The sequence below is a fragment of the Desmodus rotundus genome, chromosome 3, assembly GCF_022682495.2.
Source record: "Desmodus rotundus isolate HL8 chromosome 3, HLdesRot8A.1, whole genome shotgun sequence".
NCBI lineage: Eukaryota > Metazoa > Chordata > Mammalia > Chiroptera > Phyllostomidae > Desmodus > Desmodus rotundus.
In genome coordinates, this window is record NC_071389.1 from 197,712,451 (window position 1) to 197,732,891 (window position 20,441).

General features: G+C 48.8%; 1 protein-coding gene and 1 non-coding gene across 2 annotated transcripts in view; one reads left to right on the forward strand and one right to left on the reverse strand.

Annotated features, from left to right (window-relative positions):
* POLDIP3 (DNA polymerase delta interacting protein 3) overlaps positions 1 to 19,534 on the reverse strand; it is a 29,073-nt gene extending 9,539 nt beyond the window's left edge. The window contains exons 1-6 of the mRNA XM_024579118.3: positions 19,398 to 19,534; positions 6,853 to 7,246; positions 5,459 to 5,545; positions 4,252 to 4,344; positions 2,279 to 2,458; positions 1,631 to 1,708 (exon numbers count right to left, since the gene is read on the reverse strand). Coding sequence (XP_024434886.1) covers positions 1,631 to 1,708; positions 2,279 to 2,458; positions 4,252 to 4,344; positions 5,459 to 5,545; positions 6,853 to 7,246; positions 19,398 to 19,456 — 891 coding nt within the window. The 5' untranslated portion in view covers positions 19,457 to 19,534. The remainder of the gene's footprint in view (positions 1 to 1,630; positions 1,709 to 2,278; positions 2,459 to 4,251; positions 4,345 to 5,458; positions 5,546 to 6,852; positions 7,247 to 19,397) is intronic.
* Positions 19,535 to 19,827: 293 nt separating this feature from the next.
* On the forward strand, positions 19,828 to 19,977 carry LOC112322090 (U12 minor spliceosomal RNA). The gene has a single exon (XR_002976584.2). It is a non-coding gene; the product is annotated as a U12 minor spliceosomal RNA (small nuclear RNA).
* Positions 19,978 to 20,441: the final 464 nt, after the last annotated feature.

Consider the following 20,441-nt stretch of genomic DNA (forward strand, 5'->3'; position numbering starts at 1 on the left):
CTTCTCTGACAATGCTTTCTCTCCTGAAAAGGACTGGTCTAGCCTACCTCCCAGGGTTGCTGTAAAACTTAACTGAGATCGTAGTTAAGGGAGTGCTTTGTACACACATTATCATCCTCTTTAATCCCTCTTCATTTTACAGACCAGGAGACTGAGGCCAGAAAGGGAATAATTTGGGCAGACAGACCACAGAGGCTGACTAATACCCAAGGCATTTCTTCACTGTAACCGCCCTTTGCAAGGCTGTTAGGAGGACAGAGACTCAATTTGTTTTTAATAATAAAGGAGAGAATATTACTGTCTGTCTTTTAGCATTACCTATTTGGGTAGAAAAGTGAGGGTGACTACTACTGGCAGTTTTCACTGCGTGATGGTTAGAGGCAATTAGTTTCTCCACTGTTCTGTATTTTCAGAGATCCTGCATACAAAGTGCCTGGTACATAGTTAAGTACTCAATAGATGGTACCTATTATTACTTTTATAATCAGGAAAAAATTGCTTTAATTCTTTATCACCTATCAAGTATTACACAAAAGTGGCTACAATTTCCATTCTCATGTGCCTGCTCACTGGAGTGCCTGCTGAGTTCTCAAAGCAATCACATGGCATCTGCGCGTTCCATAAAACCATTAGCACACACAGTGGCCAGTGTGGGCTGTTTCAGATCCTGGGGTCCAGCTGCAGGGAAAAGTGAAGTCTTTAGTCGCATTCTTTCTGTGATCTGACAGTTCGGAGTTAAAAGGGTACCTGGATGTCTAAATTAACAGCTTTTTTTGGTGCCTGAATGAAAATGGGGTTGCAAAGAAATCCTGGCTGGATCTGGGCCCCTGCCCACTGGGCACATGAATTGGGTTTTGCCCGTGGCTGCCAAGGGTGGGACACAACGGACCAGGAGTGCAATCCAGGGGGTTCAACCACGAGATGAACCCATCTCACTTCTTTTCCTCTGGAATCATCATGTGAAATCCCTGGAGGAGGCAAAAGTTCTGAAGACTCACAGGAAAACAGGAGCCACTAGCTGATGCACCTCAGGACCAAAGGAGCCCACTCAGGACACATCCCAGCATGAGCCCGGGCCCTGGTGCAGAAGTGGCACAAAGAGCTAACACAGCCCCATGTGACTGCTACCCTCTCAAAGGCCTGCTTCCAAGGTTGGCCCGTGGCAGCTGGGAACTGGGACTCCGGGAGGGCTCCCACCACCCTGACCGACAAGAGCAGCTCACTGGGCCTGACCTGTGGTTTATGCTGAACACCTGCTTTCCTCCTGGGAGTCTGGAATTTCGGTATGTGCTGGGCAGAGGGTGCCTGACTGACCAGTCCCTGATGAAAACCCTGGGCACTGAGTTTCTAATGAGCTTCTCTAATTCACACGCATCATCACGACTCACTGCTGTGGGAATAAAGTCCATCCTGTGTGACTTCACTGGGAGAGGACCCTGGAAGTTTGTGCCTAGTGTCCCCTGGCCTTTGCCCATGAGCCCTTTCCCTCTGTCGATATTGCTTTGTGTCCTGTAATGAATCTTAGCCCTGATATGACACTGTACTGAGTCCTGTCAGAATCAGGGAACCTGGGGGTGGTCTTGGGGATCCTTGACACAGAAGTCAAATTCTGGCAGGGCAAAATACTCACAACAATGTCCTCCTCGGTGACTCTCGGGTGCAGATTATTCACAGTCATCTTGGTGCCTTCCAAAGGGCTGAGGATAGGCTGCCACAGACAAGCGTGTTACCAGAAGGCAGAGAAAAGCTGTATGCTCCAACAGCAGAGCTCAGTCCAGGCCAGTGACCCAGAGGGCCCACCACCCACCAGAGGCCCCAGCACCCAGCATGCCCCCATACCCCTATGCAAAGGGACGTAGCCTCTTGTTTCCCAAATGTTCTGGGCCGCCTTTCAGGCCTCTGATCCTCTCTGCCTGGAATGCTACCCCTATTTCAAGACCCACCCAGCCCAGACGGGATCCTCTCCCTAACACCTTCCTGGATGTGCCCAATGGAACTAGCTGCTCTGCCCTCAGTGTTCCCAGCAGCTCTTCTCTGGGCACAACTGTTGTGTCACGAGACACAGTGCTCTGTCCAAGCCACCATTTTCCCCACTCGCCTTCGAGCTCTTTGCGCACAGGAGCCACTGAGTCTTTGTTTTACTCATTTGTAAAAGTGAGGTGGCAACGCCTACCTCAAAGAGGTGCTGCGAACGCAACAGGGTAAACAGAGCACAATGCCCACCCAGCACAGGCTGCCAACTGCTACGGTCACTTCCTCTCCTTCACCTTCACCTCACCTCAGCAGGCGGCAGCTCTTTGGGGGAATCCTCCTTGTTCACTAGTGTCCGGGACATGTTGGTCAAGGCTTTTGTTCGAACTGAGGAAGGGAGAGCAGGCGCTGTGTAGGCATCATTCTGAACCACTTTGGTGAGAGGGGGGGCCTTGGATATGGAAAGCTTGGAACTGCTCAGCCCAGCCTAAACAAAGAGGCAGACAGCAACCTGAGAGGCTAGCAACCCGGATGCCCAGCTATGGGTGGCTGACAAGGTCCACCTGAGGCCTCCCAGTTTCCCAGTTCTATTAGTGGCCTAAAGCCAGAGGGCTGCCAGTGACATCCCACAGGGAAGGGGCAGGAGGGGAGAAAAAACACAACCTGCACACATGCCCACAGAAGCCACTTTCCAGTGTTAGAAGCCCTTGGCAAAAAGCTTCCATGCAGCCCTCCTCAGGATCCACAGGCTCACTCATACTGTTTAGACTTTATAAAAACCCAACAATCTGGGGCTGGTGAGAAGGCCAAAGCTTGGGGTTGAGTGTGTTCCCACATATGCGTCTATCACAATGGACTGATCATCAGCTCCAGGCGTAACTCCCAGCGTTCTGGTCCTTGTCTGGCCATACAGAGGCACCACACACAGGCCTGGCCCTAGCAGCTTCCAGACTGGCAAAGACACACTGGCAAAGTCTGCACATGGAGACCAGCAGATAGTCTCCTCCTTCCCCCCGCAACCCCTAGCTGGGGATGTGGTCCCTTGGGAATATAAAGCAATAGAGTCCCTGGTATTGACGTGTCCGAGGAAAAAGGTGCACAAGGCAGAAGTGGCAGGCGGTCTTGCTGACTGAGGGTGGTGTCTAGCTGGCACTGACTCGGGGAGGGAAGAGGAACGCAGCAGCTAAGAAGACTATGGCACAGGGTCGATCCACCAGCTTCTCCAGCTTTTGATGAACCGTGCTCCGCAGCTGGGCTCCACTTTCCTCAAGCCACTTTCTCAGTTTCGAGAGCCAGTGTAGCGCAGTGGTCACACTTATGGCCCAGGGGCAAAACTGTTTACACCCAAATTCCTAGGTTCACCCCTTACAAGCTGGGTGACAACCAGCAGGTTTATTTAACCTGGCCGTGCCTGATTCCTCATCAGTAACACAGGGGCAATAACGGCACCTATCTCACAGCAAGTGAGGGAGGAGGAGTCTTAAATGAGTTAAGAGAAACACAGCACTTTAGGGATCTCAATTAGGGTTAGTTACTGAGCCAGATCCCTCCACAGCAGACCTGGCAGTCTAATTATTGGAAAGGCCACCCCCTCTGTAAGATACTAGCATTATTCACCTTCACACACCACTGGAAGAGATTCACTGATAACTAGGAAACTGGTCCACACATTCAGTGCAATGACCAAAACTGAATCTCTGGGCCCAACAGCAAAACAAAGGCACTGGGTTTGGATGCCCACTGGCCTCCCTGTCTGTAATTTGGCTACAACCACTGAGCTGAGCTGTACAGACCTCCCTTATGTTCCTGATGTTGCACTCTCCCTCCCTGCATGGTATCTGACCAGCATCCTAGTCTATCAAACTTTCCTTGCAAGCAGGCTGCACCTGGTAGAACCCACCGGTAAGGTTCAGGTATTTTGCTACCATACTAACCAAGGGAATCCAGGTTTAAGAATGGGCCAGAGCTGCTGACCATGGAGGAAAGGGGAACACGTAGAATGTCCTGCCAGAAATAAAAGAAAATGGGATTTCTTCCTGTGGGGTTACTTACATTTCTCCTGAAGGGTCTCAAACCTCACTAGCTGTGGGACCTTCAACAAATCACTAGACCCCCTGGTCTCAGCATTTATAAAGTGAGGGGTTGGACTAGTTCACTCTGAAAATTTTAAGACCCAAATGAAGAAATATTCCTGAGCTGAAAAGCCTACTTTCCACCAACTCTACCATCCACTCAATCAGACACACACAGCGAGTACATGAAAAACGTAAAATGCCCTACCATGTGGTGGAGAAAGCTGCCTGAGACAGCAAATTTCATCTTACTCGGAATGGGAGCTGCAATGTCATCATCTTCATCCAGGTCATATAAATTCTGAAAATAAAGAAATACAAGCTACTGGGGCACACAGGCTGTCAACCGAGGTTTGGAGCAAGAACAGCAGGGAGAAGACTGCTGGAGTGATTGAGGTGGAGGGAGCACATGCAGGGGTGCCTGAGAAGGCTGGGGTTCAAGTCCTGACAGGTGGCTCCCCACCCACAAGGGCCTGATGGAAGTGCTGCAACTTCCAGGTACATCAGCAGTCTCTTTCTGTACGTGGACAATGGCTAGGAAGATTTCCCAAAATGTCTACTCACATCCTTCCGCTTGGAAAGCCCACCCCAGGCAATCTGATCTACAGAAATAAGCCCAAACCCTAGAAAGGGCATTATTCACAAAGATGTCCAGAGAGTTTGTAACAGTGAAAAGTACGGTAAAATGGTATAAATCAACTGGAACGTCAACTCAATGAATTATGCAGTTATTACAAATGCTGTTTACAGTAAATGTGAATCACAGACAAATGCTTAAGTTATAAAGTGAAAAAATGACACAAAATGGAATTAAGAATATTACCAACTACAATTACGTGTCAATTAAATAATAATGGCATTTAAAAACCAAGAAGGAACCAGGGCAGAATTTCAACAACAGCTGGCTTTGGAGAGCAGGAGCACAATGAACTTATTCTTCTAAATTTTTCTCTATTTTGTAAATTTTTTTGTATTAAGCACATATAAATTAAAAATATATTTTCAATTTGCCTCTCTGCCCCTCGCCAGTTATGAAACTTTTTTTTAAAGATTTATTTATTTTTAGAGAGAGGAGAACAGAGGGAGAAAGAGTGGGAGAGAAACATCAATGTGTGGTTGTCTCTCACACGCTCCCACTGGGGACCTGGCCCACAACCCAAGCATGTGCCCCAGCTAAGAATCCAACCGGCGACCCTTTGGTTCGCAGCCCGTGCTCAATCCATTGAACTATACCAGCCAGGGCATGAAACTTCTTAAAACACATAAAATACAAATAGTGAAATGTAACCCCACCCCAATTCTTCAAATTGTGAACCTTGGGCTCGGCATCAGTTAATCTACCCAGCAGGCCCAATCAAATAAACGCTATGTACACATTTGCTCACACACATGCAGGACACACACTCACACTCTACCTGTTTGGCCTGGTGATGATTGACGACATTAATCCTCATTCCAGCAGAATGGGCATGGGGTGGAGTCATGGCCTTCTGCTGTGGAACCTAGAAAAACACCCACCAGTCGTAATTCATCCCACAGGATCCACATGCATGATCACTGAACTTGAAATACAAGGGACACTTGGTTTTGGTCTTTGGTAAAAGGCCCTGCGGAGTGCCTCACACCCAAAGAGAGTGACAGGAAGATCTGCCGTTTCAGAAACCATTGATTATGCATGAGTAGGGTTCAATGAACCTGGCTCAATAAACGTTCCCTGCTATTCCTATTACCAGTGTTGCTGTGAAGATTAAATGATACTGATATTATTTCCATTCCCTTTGGGGTGGGGTGGTGGCTGTGCAGGTGGCCAGGGCAAAGTATGAGGAGCCAGGTCCTCCCAATGACTAGCTGTGTAACTCTGGCCATAGTAATTCACATCTCTGAGACTGAGATTCTTTAATAAAACTGGGATAATAACCCCAGGGTGGCAGTGAGGAATACATAAGGTCATATACGTTAAGGGCCTGCTACCTAGCACATGCTCAACAAATATTTTGTCCTTTCCCTTCTCTTCCCTCCCCAACTATCTCACTTGAGAATGTCACTTTGTTTCTCTGGACGCCCTCCTCTTTTATATAAAACTGGGTTAATACCTTGCCTACCTTGCCTTCCTCTGTGGGGAACCGTTCCAAGCGTGGGAAATGTGGCTCAGCCCCCACTCGGAAAAGCCAGTGGGGAGCGAGGTTGGCGGGCAGAACCCACGTCCATGGATAGGTTCTCCAGTGGGAAATCAGGCCTGCATTGTACCTTGACTGCTATGAGACTTGCTCTTGCTAAAACTCCCTCACCCTGAGGCAGTAAATGTTTACTGAGTATCTTTATCTTCCTAAAATCTGGGCTAGACCTTCCAGGTATGGAACCTAGCCGTTTGACCACTTCTCCCTTTACATTGCAAATACCTTCCTTTGATGTACTCAGGTGACATCAGGGTCTCTCCTTTGTCTGTAAAAGATAACCACCCAAAACAAACCTTTGCATAGTAAAGGAGGACCTTCTTTGATATAAGGGGCCTAGAGAAACAATAAAAGCCTGTCAAGGCAAGGGTTGGGGCGCTCTCCTGTTGAGGGAGTGGCTGAGGCGCTCAGAGGCGAGACCCTTTTCCTCCACAGGATTTCTGTAGTCCGTGTGTATGTGTATATTGCAAAAACAACGATCCTGCGGGCTGGGATCCGCGGCATTCCTCATATGGTTACTATAGAAAAGACTTGGGGGAACTACCACTTTGCCCAAATACTCCTGACCACTGCTCCCTGCGAGAATCTAGTTATTACTGGGTTCCAGGAATTCATGACAAGAGCCACACACATACCTGGATGGTTTTAGTGAGCTTCAGAGCTGGGGTCACTGTCCCGACGGGGGGATTCATGAAGGCAGCAGGCGAACTCCGCTTCAAGCTGAGCTTCTCACGGGCATCAGCTACCTGGTGGGGCTTCGGGGGCGGCACTGTGCCCTGCTGCTTGCGGGAGTTCAACATCTCTCTGGCATCCTGCACTTTCCCTTTGATCCGGAAACGGGCATCTTTCTGCAAAAGCTTTTCCCGGGCATCTTTGACTCCCAGCTTGAGCCGGGCATCCGAAAGGCCAATCTTCTGCCTAGCATCAAACCTCTGCTGGAAGGTGGCTGTGCGTGCTGGCTGGCTGAGAAAGCTCTGCTGGATCCCAACGTGAGATCGAACACCTCCAACACCTGGCCTGACATTAAGCCTACAAATAAAAATTGCAATATTAAGTGGATCTGGATATCAACAGCAATAATACTGAGAACAGAGAATGTTGGAGAAACCAGAAAGCTGCTCCCTGTCTGAAGAAGCAAATATGGGATTGGCCAAAAGGTTCACGTGGTTTTCTTCTGTAAAATAAAATACAAATTTTCCATTTTCACCAATAACTTTATTGATTTGGGTATTTTGAGGTCAGTTATCTCCACGTAGTATAACACTGATTGTTCCCAATTAATATCTTGATTTGATCACCATCAACTTCCCCTGATCTACCCAACTGTGGAGCATCATCCAGCAAGAAATCTTTAGCACGAAACTTCTCAAACCACTTTTAACACATTTGATCAGTCACAGCACCTTCTCCACACGCTGCACAAATCTTTGTGTTTCAGTTGAATTATCTTTCCTTTTTAAAAAGATTTTATTTATATTTTTTCCTCAAAGAGGTGGTTTTATTTTTTTAAGTATATTTTATTGATTATGCTATTACAGTTGTCCCATTTTTTTCCCTCCCCTTCATTCCCCTCTGCCCTGCACCCCCCCTCCCACCAGCATTACCCCCCACCCTTAGCTCATGTCCACGGGTCATTCATGCAAGTTCTTTGGCTTCTCCATTTCCTATACTATTCTTACCCTCCCCCTGTCTATTTTCTACCTACCATTTATGCCTCTTATTCCCTGTACCTTTTCCCCCATTCTTCCTCCTGCCCCTCCCACTGATAACACTCCATGTGATCTCCATTTCTGTCATTCTGTGCCTGTTCTAGTTGTTTGCTTAGTTTGTTTTTGTCTTTGTGTTTTTAGGTTCAGTTGTTGATAGCTGTGAGTTTGTTGTCATTTTACTGCTCATAGTTTTGGTCTTCTTCTTTTTCTTGGATAAGTCCCTTTAACATCATTTCATATAAGGGCTTGGTGATGAACTCCTTTAACTTGACCTTATCTGGGAAGCACTTTAACTGCCCTCCCTTTCTAAATGAGAGCTTTGCTGGATAGATTAATCTTGGATGTAGGTCCTTGTCTTTCATGACTTTGAGTACTTCTTTCCGGCCCCTTCTTCCCTGCAAAGCTTCTTTTGAGAAGTCAGCTGATAGTCTTATGGGCACTCCTTTGTAGATAACTGTCCCCTTTTCTCTGGCTGCTTTAAGGTTCTCTCCTTATCTTTCATCCTGGGTAATGTAATTATCATGTGCCTTGGTGTGTGCTTCCTTGGGTCTAACTTCTTTGGGACTCTCTGAGCTTCCTGGACTTCCTGGAAGTCCGTTTCCTTTGCCCGATTGGGACGGTTCTCCTTCATTATTTGTTCAAGTAAGTTTTCAATTTCTTGCTCTTCCTCTTCTCCTTCTGGCACCCTGATGATTTGGATGTTGGAATGTTTAAAGTTGTCCCAGAGATCCCTAAGCCTCTCCTCATTTTTTGAATTCTTGGTTCTTCATTCTGTTCTGGTTGAATGTTTATTTCTCCCTTCTGCTCCAAATAGTTGATTTGAATCCCGGTTTCCTTCCCTTCACTGTTGGTTCCCTGTGTATTTTTCTTTATGTCACCTTGCATAGCCTTCACTTCTTCCTCTATTTTGCGACCATACTCAACCATTTCTGTGAGCATCCTGATTACCAGTGTTTTGAACTCTGCATCTGACAGGTTGGCTATCTCTTCATCGCTTAGTTGTGTTTTTGGAGCTTTGATCTGTTCTTTCATTTGGGCCAAATTTCTTTGCCTGGGCTCACGTGTTACGATATAAGGGGCAGAGCCTTAGGTATTTGCCAGGGCAGGGCAACCCAGGTTGCTGGGTTGTGGGGCTGTATGTGGGGGAGGGGTCCGACAGGAAACAGTGCTGCTTGCTTGGCTCTGGACCAGCTTTCAGTCACTTTCCCAGCTACCCACAGGCAAACCAGGCCCTTCTGGTGCAGATTCCAGGTGTGTGAGCTCGTGTACGTTCTAGGACCCTGTGGGTCGGTCTCTCCAGTGAACTCTCCTGTGAGACTGGGAGTTTCTCTCGCCACCACAACCCCCATAGGTTCTTACAGCCAGTGGTTTTGAGGCTTTCTTTCCTCTCTGCTGGAACCCTGGGTTGCACAGTCTGTCTCACTCCCCAGTTGTTCCCCCCAGTTTTTCCGCACACGAACGTGGGACGGTGCTGTCAGCCAGCTGCCACCTCACCCTCCCGGTCCTCCTCCCAGCTGCCCGTCTCCGCCCCTCCTACTGGTCTGGATGAATGTTTCTTCTGTAACTCCTTGGTTGTTGGACTTCCATACAGTTCGATTTTCTGGCAGTTCTGGTTGTTTTTTGTTTTAAATTTTCGTTGTCCTTCTTTTGGTTGTTCAAGGAGACAAAGTGTATCTACCTATGCCTCCATCTTGGCCAGAAGTAGCTATTTATTTATTTTTAAAGAAAGAGGGAGAGAGGGAGGAAGAGAGAAACATCGATGTGCAAGAGAGAAACATCAATTGGTTGTCTCTCGCATGCCCCAAACTGGGGACCTGGACTGAAACCCAGGCATGTGCCCTGACTGGGAATTGAACCAGCGACTTTTTGGTTGGCAGGCCAGAGCTCAATCTCCTGAGCCACACGAGCCAGGGCTGTTTTTTGTTTTTAAGTTTGTTGTTGTCCTTCTTTTGGTTGTGTGAGGCGGCAAAGTGTATCAACCTATGTCTCCATCTTGGCCAGAAGTCTTTCTTGAAATAAGGCATAAAATGTGTAAAATGTTACTTTCTTCTATCTTCAAAATTAAAATGGTTACATAAAATTTCACTTATTTTGGTAAGCTTTTTATTTGAAATGCACTGTCATATGACAGCTGTCACAATACAATACAATCTAACAAAATTGTTTCTTTCAAACAAAGTTAAAGACAACGAGTTAAAGACAACTAAGAGCTACTAGATCCATCTTATGGAAAAAAAACCAAACTCTTTGGCCAACCCAGTAATTGAGAGACTTCTTTCCCAGTTTTATGGCTTTTACTTTGCATTGGAGACACAGGAAGGAGGGACTGGCAATTTCTATCACTAGGTAGAAGTGTTTTGCTCCTTCCCTAACTCAGTGGGTTGGGCACTGTCCCATGGACCGAAAGGTTGTTGGTTCCTTTCCCAGTGGGGACACATGCCTGGGTTGCTGGCCAGTCCCAAGTTGGGGGTGTGCGAGAGGCAACCGATCAATGTTTCCCTCCCTCTCTTTCTCCCTTCCCCTCTCTGTAAAAAACAAATATTTTTTTAATAAAAGTGTTGTGCTTCCTAGACCAGGTATTTTGAGACACCACTAAGGACAAAGGGCATTCTAGGCAGACTGTGGAAAATGCCCACTACAGCCCAGCTGAGGCTTCTTGCTCTTGCAGCTCTGGCAGCAGGAGAGACTGAGCATCCCCTCCCCATCTCCACCTCCAGCATTCTTTCACTTCTCCCGTATCACTTCCACAGCTAGAGGCTCTCTCCTAGGAGCATGCAAGTTCTGGACCAGTTTCCATGAAGGCACTTACCATGCTGCATCACAATGATCTGTTTACAAGCCTGCATCTCCTGCAGGACTAAGAGCTTCTCAGGGGCACACCCTGTAGCTCCTCTCCAGTGTCAACCAGGCACCAGGAGAATGACAAAGGCTCAAAGAGCTTTCTGATCCAGAGCTCCTGCTAAGTGCTAAGGCCCCTATGGGGCTCCTTTAAATCATTATTCTTCCAAGCTTGTACTCTGTTAGTTGCAACCACTTCTACCTCCTCTGTGTAAGAATCATATCACAGGACTACTGGCATGGCTGGGACTGGACCACAGAGCCCACAATCTTTCCATTGTAACAGGCTCCAGGCTTCCCTCTTTCCTACTTCAAGCCTCAGGGGAGGAGAGAGAGGAGAAGTGGTGCCAGCCCCTGAAAGGGCTTCTCCTGGAGAATGCCTCTGCAAAGGCGGCTCCCTATCCAGCCCCCACCGACCAGCATAACACCCTGCTAGGATCCTGGATACCAATCACTTCTCCAGCGCCTAACCATGCAGCCAGGGCATATAGGGTAACCCTGGCCCTGACCCTAAAAGGGGACCCACCAAGATCTTGCCTGCTCTAAGGAGGGTAAGATCCTAACTCTTGTAGGAGGTTCAGATAAGGACATTACAAATGGAACCAGGCTGCACAGACATCAACAGTGGAAAACTTAATTCATGAGCACATCCACCAGGGGGATCAGACACATCTTCATCCAAACCTGGGCCTGTCCTGAAGATTTCCTGTCTTCGTCTGTCTTCTCCAAGTCCCATCTCCTCCCATCACCAGGGTCCTCTCATTACCAAGGCTTCCTGACACTTGCAACTAAAGGAGGTAAGATGCTTTTACTGATGGGGGAGTTGGAAAATCTTAGTTTTAGGTAATAGTTAATAAGCATTAGGAGTGAATGCATGTAAAAAGCTGCTGTTTCAGGAACTGAAGGTACGGCCTACCTTGACTCCAGGAGACCACAAGCAATTCAACCTTTGTATCCCTGAAGAGACCATAAGCAATTAAGATGGTATCTGAGCCATTGTATTCCAGAGAGAGGCATCCCACCGCTGAAGAAAATCACCCAGGACACAGGGTACAGACAGAAAATCACCAGTCAATAGATGAAAGGATGTTAGAGAAACTGCCAGACTGCAGCTTTTGTCTGATTAACCTCTTTCCTGAATTCCAAATCCCTTCCCTACACTTTTCCTTCTTATAAAAAAGGATGGCTTGAAAGGAAATGTAAGACTGTCTGTTAGGGTACATAACCTGCCGTCTTCTGAGATTGCCAGCCACCTGAATACAGCACCCATAAAGATTCAATCTCTGTCTCTGCTTATTGGCTCTGGTAGTAACAGGCAGCATGAATGCTGACTTTTCTGGTTTCATTATCATGTGATACTCCATGTGATTTTACAATACCATGAAATACAACAAATCTAGGCCCCATGGCATCAATTATGCATTCAAAAACTAAAGCTAGCCCTGGCTGGTGTGGCTCAGTGGGCTGGGCCTTGTCCTGTAAACCTAAGGGTCGCTGGTTCAATCCCCTGCCAGGGCACATGCCCGGGTTGTGGGCCAGGTCCCCAGTTGGGTGCATGCAAGAGGCAACCAATCCCTGTTTCTCTCACATATCGATGTTTCTCTCCCCGTCTTTCTCCCACCCTTACCCTCTCTCTAAAAAATAAAACAAAATTAGCCTTGGCTGGTGTGACTCAGTGGATTAAGTGCCAGCCTGTGAACCAAAGGGTTGCTAGTTCGATTCCCAGTCAGGGCAAATGCCTGGGTTGTGGGCCAGGTCCCCAGTTGGGGGCGCATGAGAGGTAACCGCATATTGATGTTTCTCTTCCCATTTCTCCCTCCCCTCCCCTCTCTATAAAAATAAATAAAATCTTTTAAAATATATTTTAAAAAGTAAAACCTTAAACAAAAAACTAAAGCTACCCAATCATTCAAGAAAGGAAACACTGCACATAAAATGGGGGGCCCTGACAGATGTGGCTCAGTTGGTTGAGCATCATCCAGCAAAGCAAAAGGTTGCTGGTTCAATTCATAGTCAGGGCACATGTCTGGGTTGTGGGTTTGGTCCCTGGTTGGGGGAGGGTGCAAGAGGCAACTGATAGATGTTTCTCTTGTAAATCAATGTTTCTTCCCCTCTCTTTCTCCCTCCTTTCCCTTCTCTCTAAAAGTAAATAAATAAAAAATATTTTAAAAAAGTGTGGGGGAGGGAACAAATAACCAATTGAAAGTGATTATTTTGAGTAATTAAAAGAACAAGGAGATTCTTTTTATTTTTCTGAGCAGCTTTTATTCATAACCACGAAAATCTAGACACACCAAATGTCAATCATCAGGTAAGTGGGTACACATTGTGGTAAATCCTTACAATGAAATATTATTCTGCAATAAAAAGCAATGAACTATTGATATATTAAATAACAGAGACGGAAGCTCAAACACATCATGCTGAGTAAAAGTAGCCAGGCCTAAGAGTTCATACAGAAAGACTCCATTTCCATGAAGTTCTAGAAAAGGTAAGCATCTACAGTGATAGTAATCAAATTAATGGCCACACCCAGCCTGATGTGGCTCAGTGGATTGAGAACCGGCCTGCAAACCAAAGGGTCACTGGTTTGATTCCCAGTCAGGGCAGATGCCTGGGCTGCAGACCAGGTCCCCAGTACAGGGGGAGGGGGGGCTGTGAGAGGCAGCCACACTTTGATGTTTCTCTCTCTCCCTTTAAATTAAAAAAAAAAAAAAAAAAATCAATGGCTGCAGAGAGAACAAGATTCTTGAAAATGAATTTCATCTCCCTGAACAGAGAATGGAAAAAGGGGCAGATTAGTGTAGCAACATATGAGGGGCAGAGATTAAGCCTCTGTAATCTTATTTTATTCATATTCCTCAACCATTTCCCTCTCTGATAATCAGTAATGGCTGTTAAGTGTGCTCCTGAGAATCCACAGGAGCCTATGGTTGATAAGCAGTGTCCACCATGGCCACACAGGGCACCTGACTATCAGAATGTATGAAAAATTTTATAAAGAAGGTGACCCCAACACCATTTTTGAGCACTGACTAAAGGTCCATAAACTTTGACATACCTCCTTTAACCCTTACAACTCTAAGAATTAGGGTATTATCTGTATTTTATAGAGAAAACTGAGATTCAAGGAGAAAATCCCAAATCACACAGATATAATATACAATGGTGAATGCTGGATTTAAACTTCACTATATCTAGTTAAAGTACCAGTAAATTAAGCACGGGTCAAAAATAAAGACCAGAGACCTGGCTGGTGTAGCTTAGTGGATTGAGTGCCAGCCTGAGAACCAAAGGGTTGCCGGTTCCATTCCCAGTCAGGGCACATGCCTGGGTTGCAGGCCAGGTCCCCAGCTGGAGGCATGTGAGAGGCAACCAATCAATGTCTCTCTCTCGCATCGCTGTTTCTTTCCATCTTTCTCCCTCCCTTTCCCTCCTAAATATAAACATAAAATCTTTAGGGGAGGGGAAAAAAGGACCACAACTTGAAGGGTGAGTACTGTCCCCAGGCTAAGGGAAATCTTAGGACTCCAGTCATGCCCAGGGAAAAAGCTCACTCACAGGTGGCCAGAGGGTAAGTAAGCGCACACGTAGAGGATGTCCACACACTTGGGACCCACACACCATACTGCTTGTCAGGGAAGAGAGACCACCAAAAAGTACCAGCCTTGTGCTGCAGGATTTTATCTACTGCAACAGTGCAAAAGGTACACTTGGGAAAGGGAGGTGATATAGTTACGGTGAGTGAGCTACTTTCCCTCAATTCCACGCATTTAGTTCCCTGGTCATACCAGATCCTTTCCAGTTCTTTTCGACTGCTCTCAAGAACAGCTTTAGCGGGGTTCAGTGCTCAGGCTTTTCATAATCACTGCTCCTGTTCCTGCATGAAAAGACAGCTATTCAACCCAGAAGGTCTGGTTATAAGGCAAGCATTAGTCATCAAGAATTTCTCAAATAAACATTCCTGCTAGAAGCAGGTCTCTAAAACAGAGAGTCAGTTATGTTACCCTGCTGCCCCAAGAACTGTTGCGGGTTCCCTAACAAAGCTAACCCCTCAGTGGAGCCCCTGGTCTGGCCCCGACTCCTGCCCGCAGCCTCATCTCTGACTGCAGACCATCTGATGATCCCCAAACACTCTGCACTCCTGGTCTCGGTGAATGTTTGGGAGGAGCGGAGAGGGACGTTTTAAGCACGTCTCTTAACTGCCCTACCCTGTCGTACCCCGAACAGTGCAACACTGCACTGCTTCCAGACACTCACCAGTTCCCCACGGTCCTGGGCAGGGTGCTGCGGGCGAAGGCGCTCATGCCCCACTGGAGCCTGAACACAAGGAATGACTGGAAAGGGTCTGTATGGGGTGAGGAGTGCCTCACCATCTTGGCTCTGTCTGTGGAGGGCAGAGTGGCAGCTGGCTCTGGACATAGGTCCGGTCCAAAGGATGCAGACCAACAACTGTGGTCTAGGTTATTATAAAGTGGATTTTAATCCTGCGGTTTCTGGGTTAGAGTACATGTGTGTTGAGGTCATCTTTATAGAAAAAAACCTGAGTCTGGCTCTATTACTGAGGGTCAATTCTGAATTAGGTACCATATTTTTCGGACTATAAGACACACTCCACCCCCCCAATTTGGGAGGAAAATGGGGGTGCATCTTATAATCCGAATGTAGCTTCCCTGGCTTGCTGAGGGGGTGGGGGGCGGCAGTGAAGCGGGTTTCTTTTTTTTTCCTATTTTCCTCCTCTAAAACCTAGATATGTCTTATGGCCTGGTGTGTCTTATGGTCCGAAAAATATGGTACTATGAACCCATTAAGAAAAACAACACATTATCCTCCTATCCTCTAAGAGAGTCTTGTAGAGATGATTTATTTTAAATCTTAATTCTTCCCCTCTCAGTTACATAATAACTACTTTCCCTCTTCTTTACTTTAGTTATACATCTCCTTTATATTATTTCAACAGGGAAAAAAGCAATGAGGACCCAGACCAGGGCCCTGGCCTGAACTGAAAAGCTCTCCAGCTCCCCGCCCCCGGCCCACAGACAAGGCATATGGCCCAGGGCTGCTCAACTCCAGCCCACCTCAAGGCCCAATTTTCCCTCCAAGGCTGCCTGCCACCTTCATCTAACTACATGGATGCAGTACAGAGACAGCTACTCTCTGAGAATTAAACTAATCAAACCAGAGAGTTCTTAACTAACCTAATCAATGATGCCCTCACATCTGAAGGAAGAACTGGTCAGAGGGCCAGGCCTGTACAGCAGCTGCCCAGTGCTGTCCCGAGGAGACGCACTGGTACGTCGGGAGCAACTGAGGTCAGTACAGATGTGCTGTGCGTGGGGAGAAGCGATGCCTCACCCTGGCCTGGACGAAGCAGTACTCAATTAACTGGGGCCCACGTGATGATAACGCCCCATTTCTTGACTTCCAAGGTGCAATGAACACTGAAACAGAACGGCCGCTGTAAAGCACAAGCGCATCACACGCCCTGTGGGGAAAAAGGTTATTTACACTTCCACAGGCTGTCTTTTGGTATTTCCACTTTTCTGAGATAAACAGTTTCTTCCTAAATTACTAAGATCAAAGTTCCTCGGACATCCAAGCAATGTTAAACCAAAGTTCCTAGTAAGGAATATTCTAGAAAACATGTAGACTACATTTACTGTAGGAAATGACATTTGTTCAGACTTTTTACATTTCTTGACAGGGACCTCGAGATCTAGTTTTTCTCTTCGTTGGCCGGGAGGTAAACTAAAAATGGCATTTCTGGCAGGTTTAACTCGAACAGAGCGTGCAGTCCAGCTTCTTCCACACCAGTCTCTCGCCCGCACTTGCCCCCAGTCCGATGTGCACACAACAGCAACACAACATCCTCACGCTGAAAACTGGCTGTTACTTCTTTTCTTAAACACTTTCAATAAAGAAAAAAAAAGCTAACATCTATGGAGCACTTGGTGCTCACTTTTTAAGTACTTCAGATGTTTTAATTCACTTAGTCCTGACCACAACCTAATGCAGTAAGTACTGCCCACATTTCAGAGATAAGGAAACGTTAAGTAACGTGCAAACGACCATATGGAAAGTGGGAGCAGCGTGGACTCCACCGGGCAGCCTGACTCCAGGGCCCCAGTGCTTACCCAGCATGCCCTCAGGGGAGGTTCTGGCTTCTACTTATGTTTTTTATCCTCACCTGAGGACATTTTTTCATTGTTTTTTTTTTTAAAGATTTTATTTATTTATTTTTAGAGATAGTGGAAGGGAGGAAGAAAGAGGTGGAGAAACATCAATGTGTGGTTGCCTCTCACTCGGCCCCTACTGGGGACCTGGCCCACAGCCCAGGCATGTGCCCTGACTGGGAATCGAACCGGTGACCCTTTGGTTCACAGGCCAGCACTCAATCCACTGAGCCACACCAGCCAGGGCGCTTTTTTTTTTTTTAAGATTTTATTTATTTTTAGAGAGAGGGAAGGGAGGAAGAGCAGGGAAAGAAACATCATTGTGCAAAAGAAACACTGATCAGTTGCTTCTCAAAGGCCCCAACCAGAGACCTGCCTGCAACCCAGACATGTGCCCTGATGGGGAATCAAACTGGTGACCCTGCAGCTTGCAGGACAAGTCTCAACCCACTGAGCTACACCAGCCAGGGCTTCACTGCTTTGAGAGAGAGAAACATCGACTGGTTGCCTCCCACACGCAACCAGACCAGGGATCCCACATATTCGGACCAGGGATCAAACCCGCAACCTTTCGACTGTGGGATGATGCTCCAACCAACTGAGCCACACTGGCCAGGGCGGGCTTCTACTCCCCTGAGGAAAGGTCCGTGATAATTACCATCACTTGCTGAACACTTACTGCCTGGTACAAACTTTAAAATATACACTGTTGTTCTAAAAAAAATTTTATTGATTGATTTTTAGAGAGAGAGACATCGATTTGTTGTTTCACTTATTGACACACTCATTGGTTGTTTCTTGTATGTGTCCTGGCCAGGGATCGAACCCACAGCCTTGGTGTATCGGGATAAAATACATTCTTAAGTTCTTATATTTGACCCTCTCAGCGACCTACTGGCCGCCATTATTACGAGCGAGGACACTGCCCAGCTCAGAAGTCCTCTAGCCGGGAGGCGCAGAAGCGCACAACCCGGCCCGCCCGGCTGCAAGCCCCGGCCCAGCTCCTCCGGCCCCGTGCACACGGCCCGCTTCGCGCAGCCCCACCCGCGCCGAAACGGTCCGGGCCCAGCAGACAGACCACCCGCAGTCAGGGCCTGTGGGGCGGGCTGCAGGGAGCCTGTCCTGCGATGCCCGCTCCCTCGGCCACTGTTGAGCAAACTCCGAAACCCGGACGGTTCAGAAGTGGCCAGAGGACGCGGCGCCGATGCCACGCGCGTTACCCAGAGGAAAGACCTCGGGGGGAGCAGTCTCCAGGAGCGGCTGCGGGGACGAGAACTGCGAGCCTGTTCCGATTCAGGAGCCAGGCGAAGCGCTGCCCAGTGAACCGCGGGCGGGGGCGGGAAGGGGGTGCACTCGAGACAGCAGGGGAAGGCCCCGGCGGAATTAGCCAGCGCGCTGAGCGAGGGCTGAGAAACCTGTGCACCGTCTCTGCAGCCGCCGGCCGCACGGCCCCCGCTCAGCGCGCGCCGCGCAACCACCTGCCGCCACGCCCACTCCCCGCACAGGTGGGCCGCGGCTCGCGCGGGCTGCGGGCGCCTGACAACACTGCAGGGCCCCCAGGGAGCTTGGGGCACAGCCTGCGGGTCGCCCCCGAAGCTCCTCGCTCAGCCGAGCTTTCTGAGAACCGAGCTGCAACCACCGGGACTCGGCCGGCGGGGGCGGGCGTACGGGCGGAGAAGCGGCGACCGCCGGAGACCTGCCTCGGGGCGGGAAGCCACCGCGCAGCACACGGATGACGTGGTACAGAGTTGTAGCCCCGCAACCTCGGTAACTTTATTAGCCAACGTCAGCCCGATAAACTCAGTTATAATCAAGAGACACGGCCGACTCCAGCCCGGCCCCGTTTCCCTGCCCGCGCCGAGCCCACCTCCGCCAGCCCCGGGCCCCGCGTCCGGAAGAGGGGGACCCCGTCCCTAACGGGCCGACAGGGCTGCGAACGAGCAAACGACACCGTGTGCACAGGAGAGCGCCGCCCGGCACGCCGCGCACAGCGAGGGGAGCGCTAACGGCAGCGGCTCCGAGAGGGGCACCGGGCGCGCGGTGTGGGAATTAAAGGTCCGGGCGGAGGCAGAGCAAGTCGCTTCTCCGCTCAAGTTCAGGCGTCCTCACCCGGGGCCGCGCTGCGAGCACGGAGACGCGCGGCCCGAGTGCCTGTCCTCTCAGGGAAGGCGGCTGAGCCGGAACACCCTGGGGACCCCAGGGTACCCCGGCCCCGCCGCCGCTGCCGACAGCGGGCCCGCCAGCCTCCCGCGGCCCGTCGGAGCGACGGTGCCTGCAGCCAGTAGGCGGCCGGATGTCCAGGCCTGTGGCGGCGGCGGCGGCCGGGCCAATGAGCAGCGCGGCTACGGCAGGGGGCGGGAGCAGGCGGCCCTCCGCGTCGCGCCGGGGCCCCTCTCTCCTCAGCCCCGAACCCCGCTAGGCCGCGGGTCCTAAACCCCGAAGAGAGAAAACGCCGCTCACCGTCCCTTTGCCGCAGCCCCGCGCTTCCGGATAAGCTCGTCCAAGGAGATGTCCGCCATCTTGCACCACAGAGCAGCTTAGATTCCCTCACGCCTAGATCCCGCCCCTTCAGCCACTACGGGGCGACTGTTTCCGGCGTTCGGTCGACGAACTCTCGCGACAGCTCAAATGCGGCAAGAACCGGAAGGGGCGGAACGCTCTCCAGGAGCCTTAGCGACACAGGCTGCTTATCTGCATACGAAGGGTCGGATGATTATCGTTCTGTATTCTCCCCTGGACAAATAATATGAAAAGCGACATAAAATATTAACTAGTATTAAGACCAACTTCAAAGGAACGGGGATCTCAGTTCAACGATCGAATTTGATACTCACCATAGGACTAATAGGACTAAGATTCATTATGTACGAAGTAACAGAAGTGTGTCTTTATGCCTTAAACTTATGAGTAAGGAAAATAACGATTCGGGGTGACGCCCGAATCCTCACTGCCAATGTGAGACGAATTTTTGAGCGGGTAAAGGTTGCCCCTAAGGTGACCCGCCTACTTTGCGGGATGCCTGGGAGTTGCGATCTGCCCGTCCCTTTTATTTTTAAAAGCAGATGGATTTGGAAATAATAAAGGAAAATATCGTTGACTTATGATTTTCGTGAATCAGGAATACTACTTCCTTGTAGTTGAACTGTTAGCCTGAATGGCTCTCGACCGCACACGGTAGGCAACCGGCTTCACCTCCTTAGTTGCCGGTCTTACTGATCTATGAAACTGGGCGACCAACACAGGCCGTTAAGAGGGTGAGATAGACTGATTCAGAGAAGTGTCTATACGTGGAATTGCTTAGTGTGGCTTCAGCACCGAGCTTGACGCGCTTGTCAAGTCGATAAATACATATGACGTCTTTAGAAAAGCGCCGAGTAGGAACTTACTGGTCTATGAATTCTATGTTGGTGTTATTATTTTCTTAGTCCAACACTGCGAATGGAGTTAGGTACTGTTTGTTTTGTTCTGTTTTTTAATTAGGGTGAAATTGGTTAATAAGGAGTC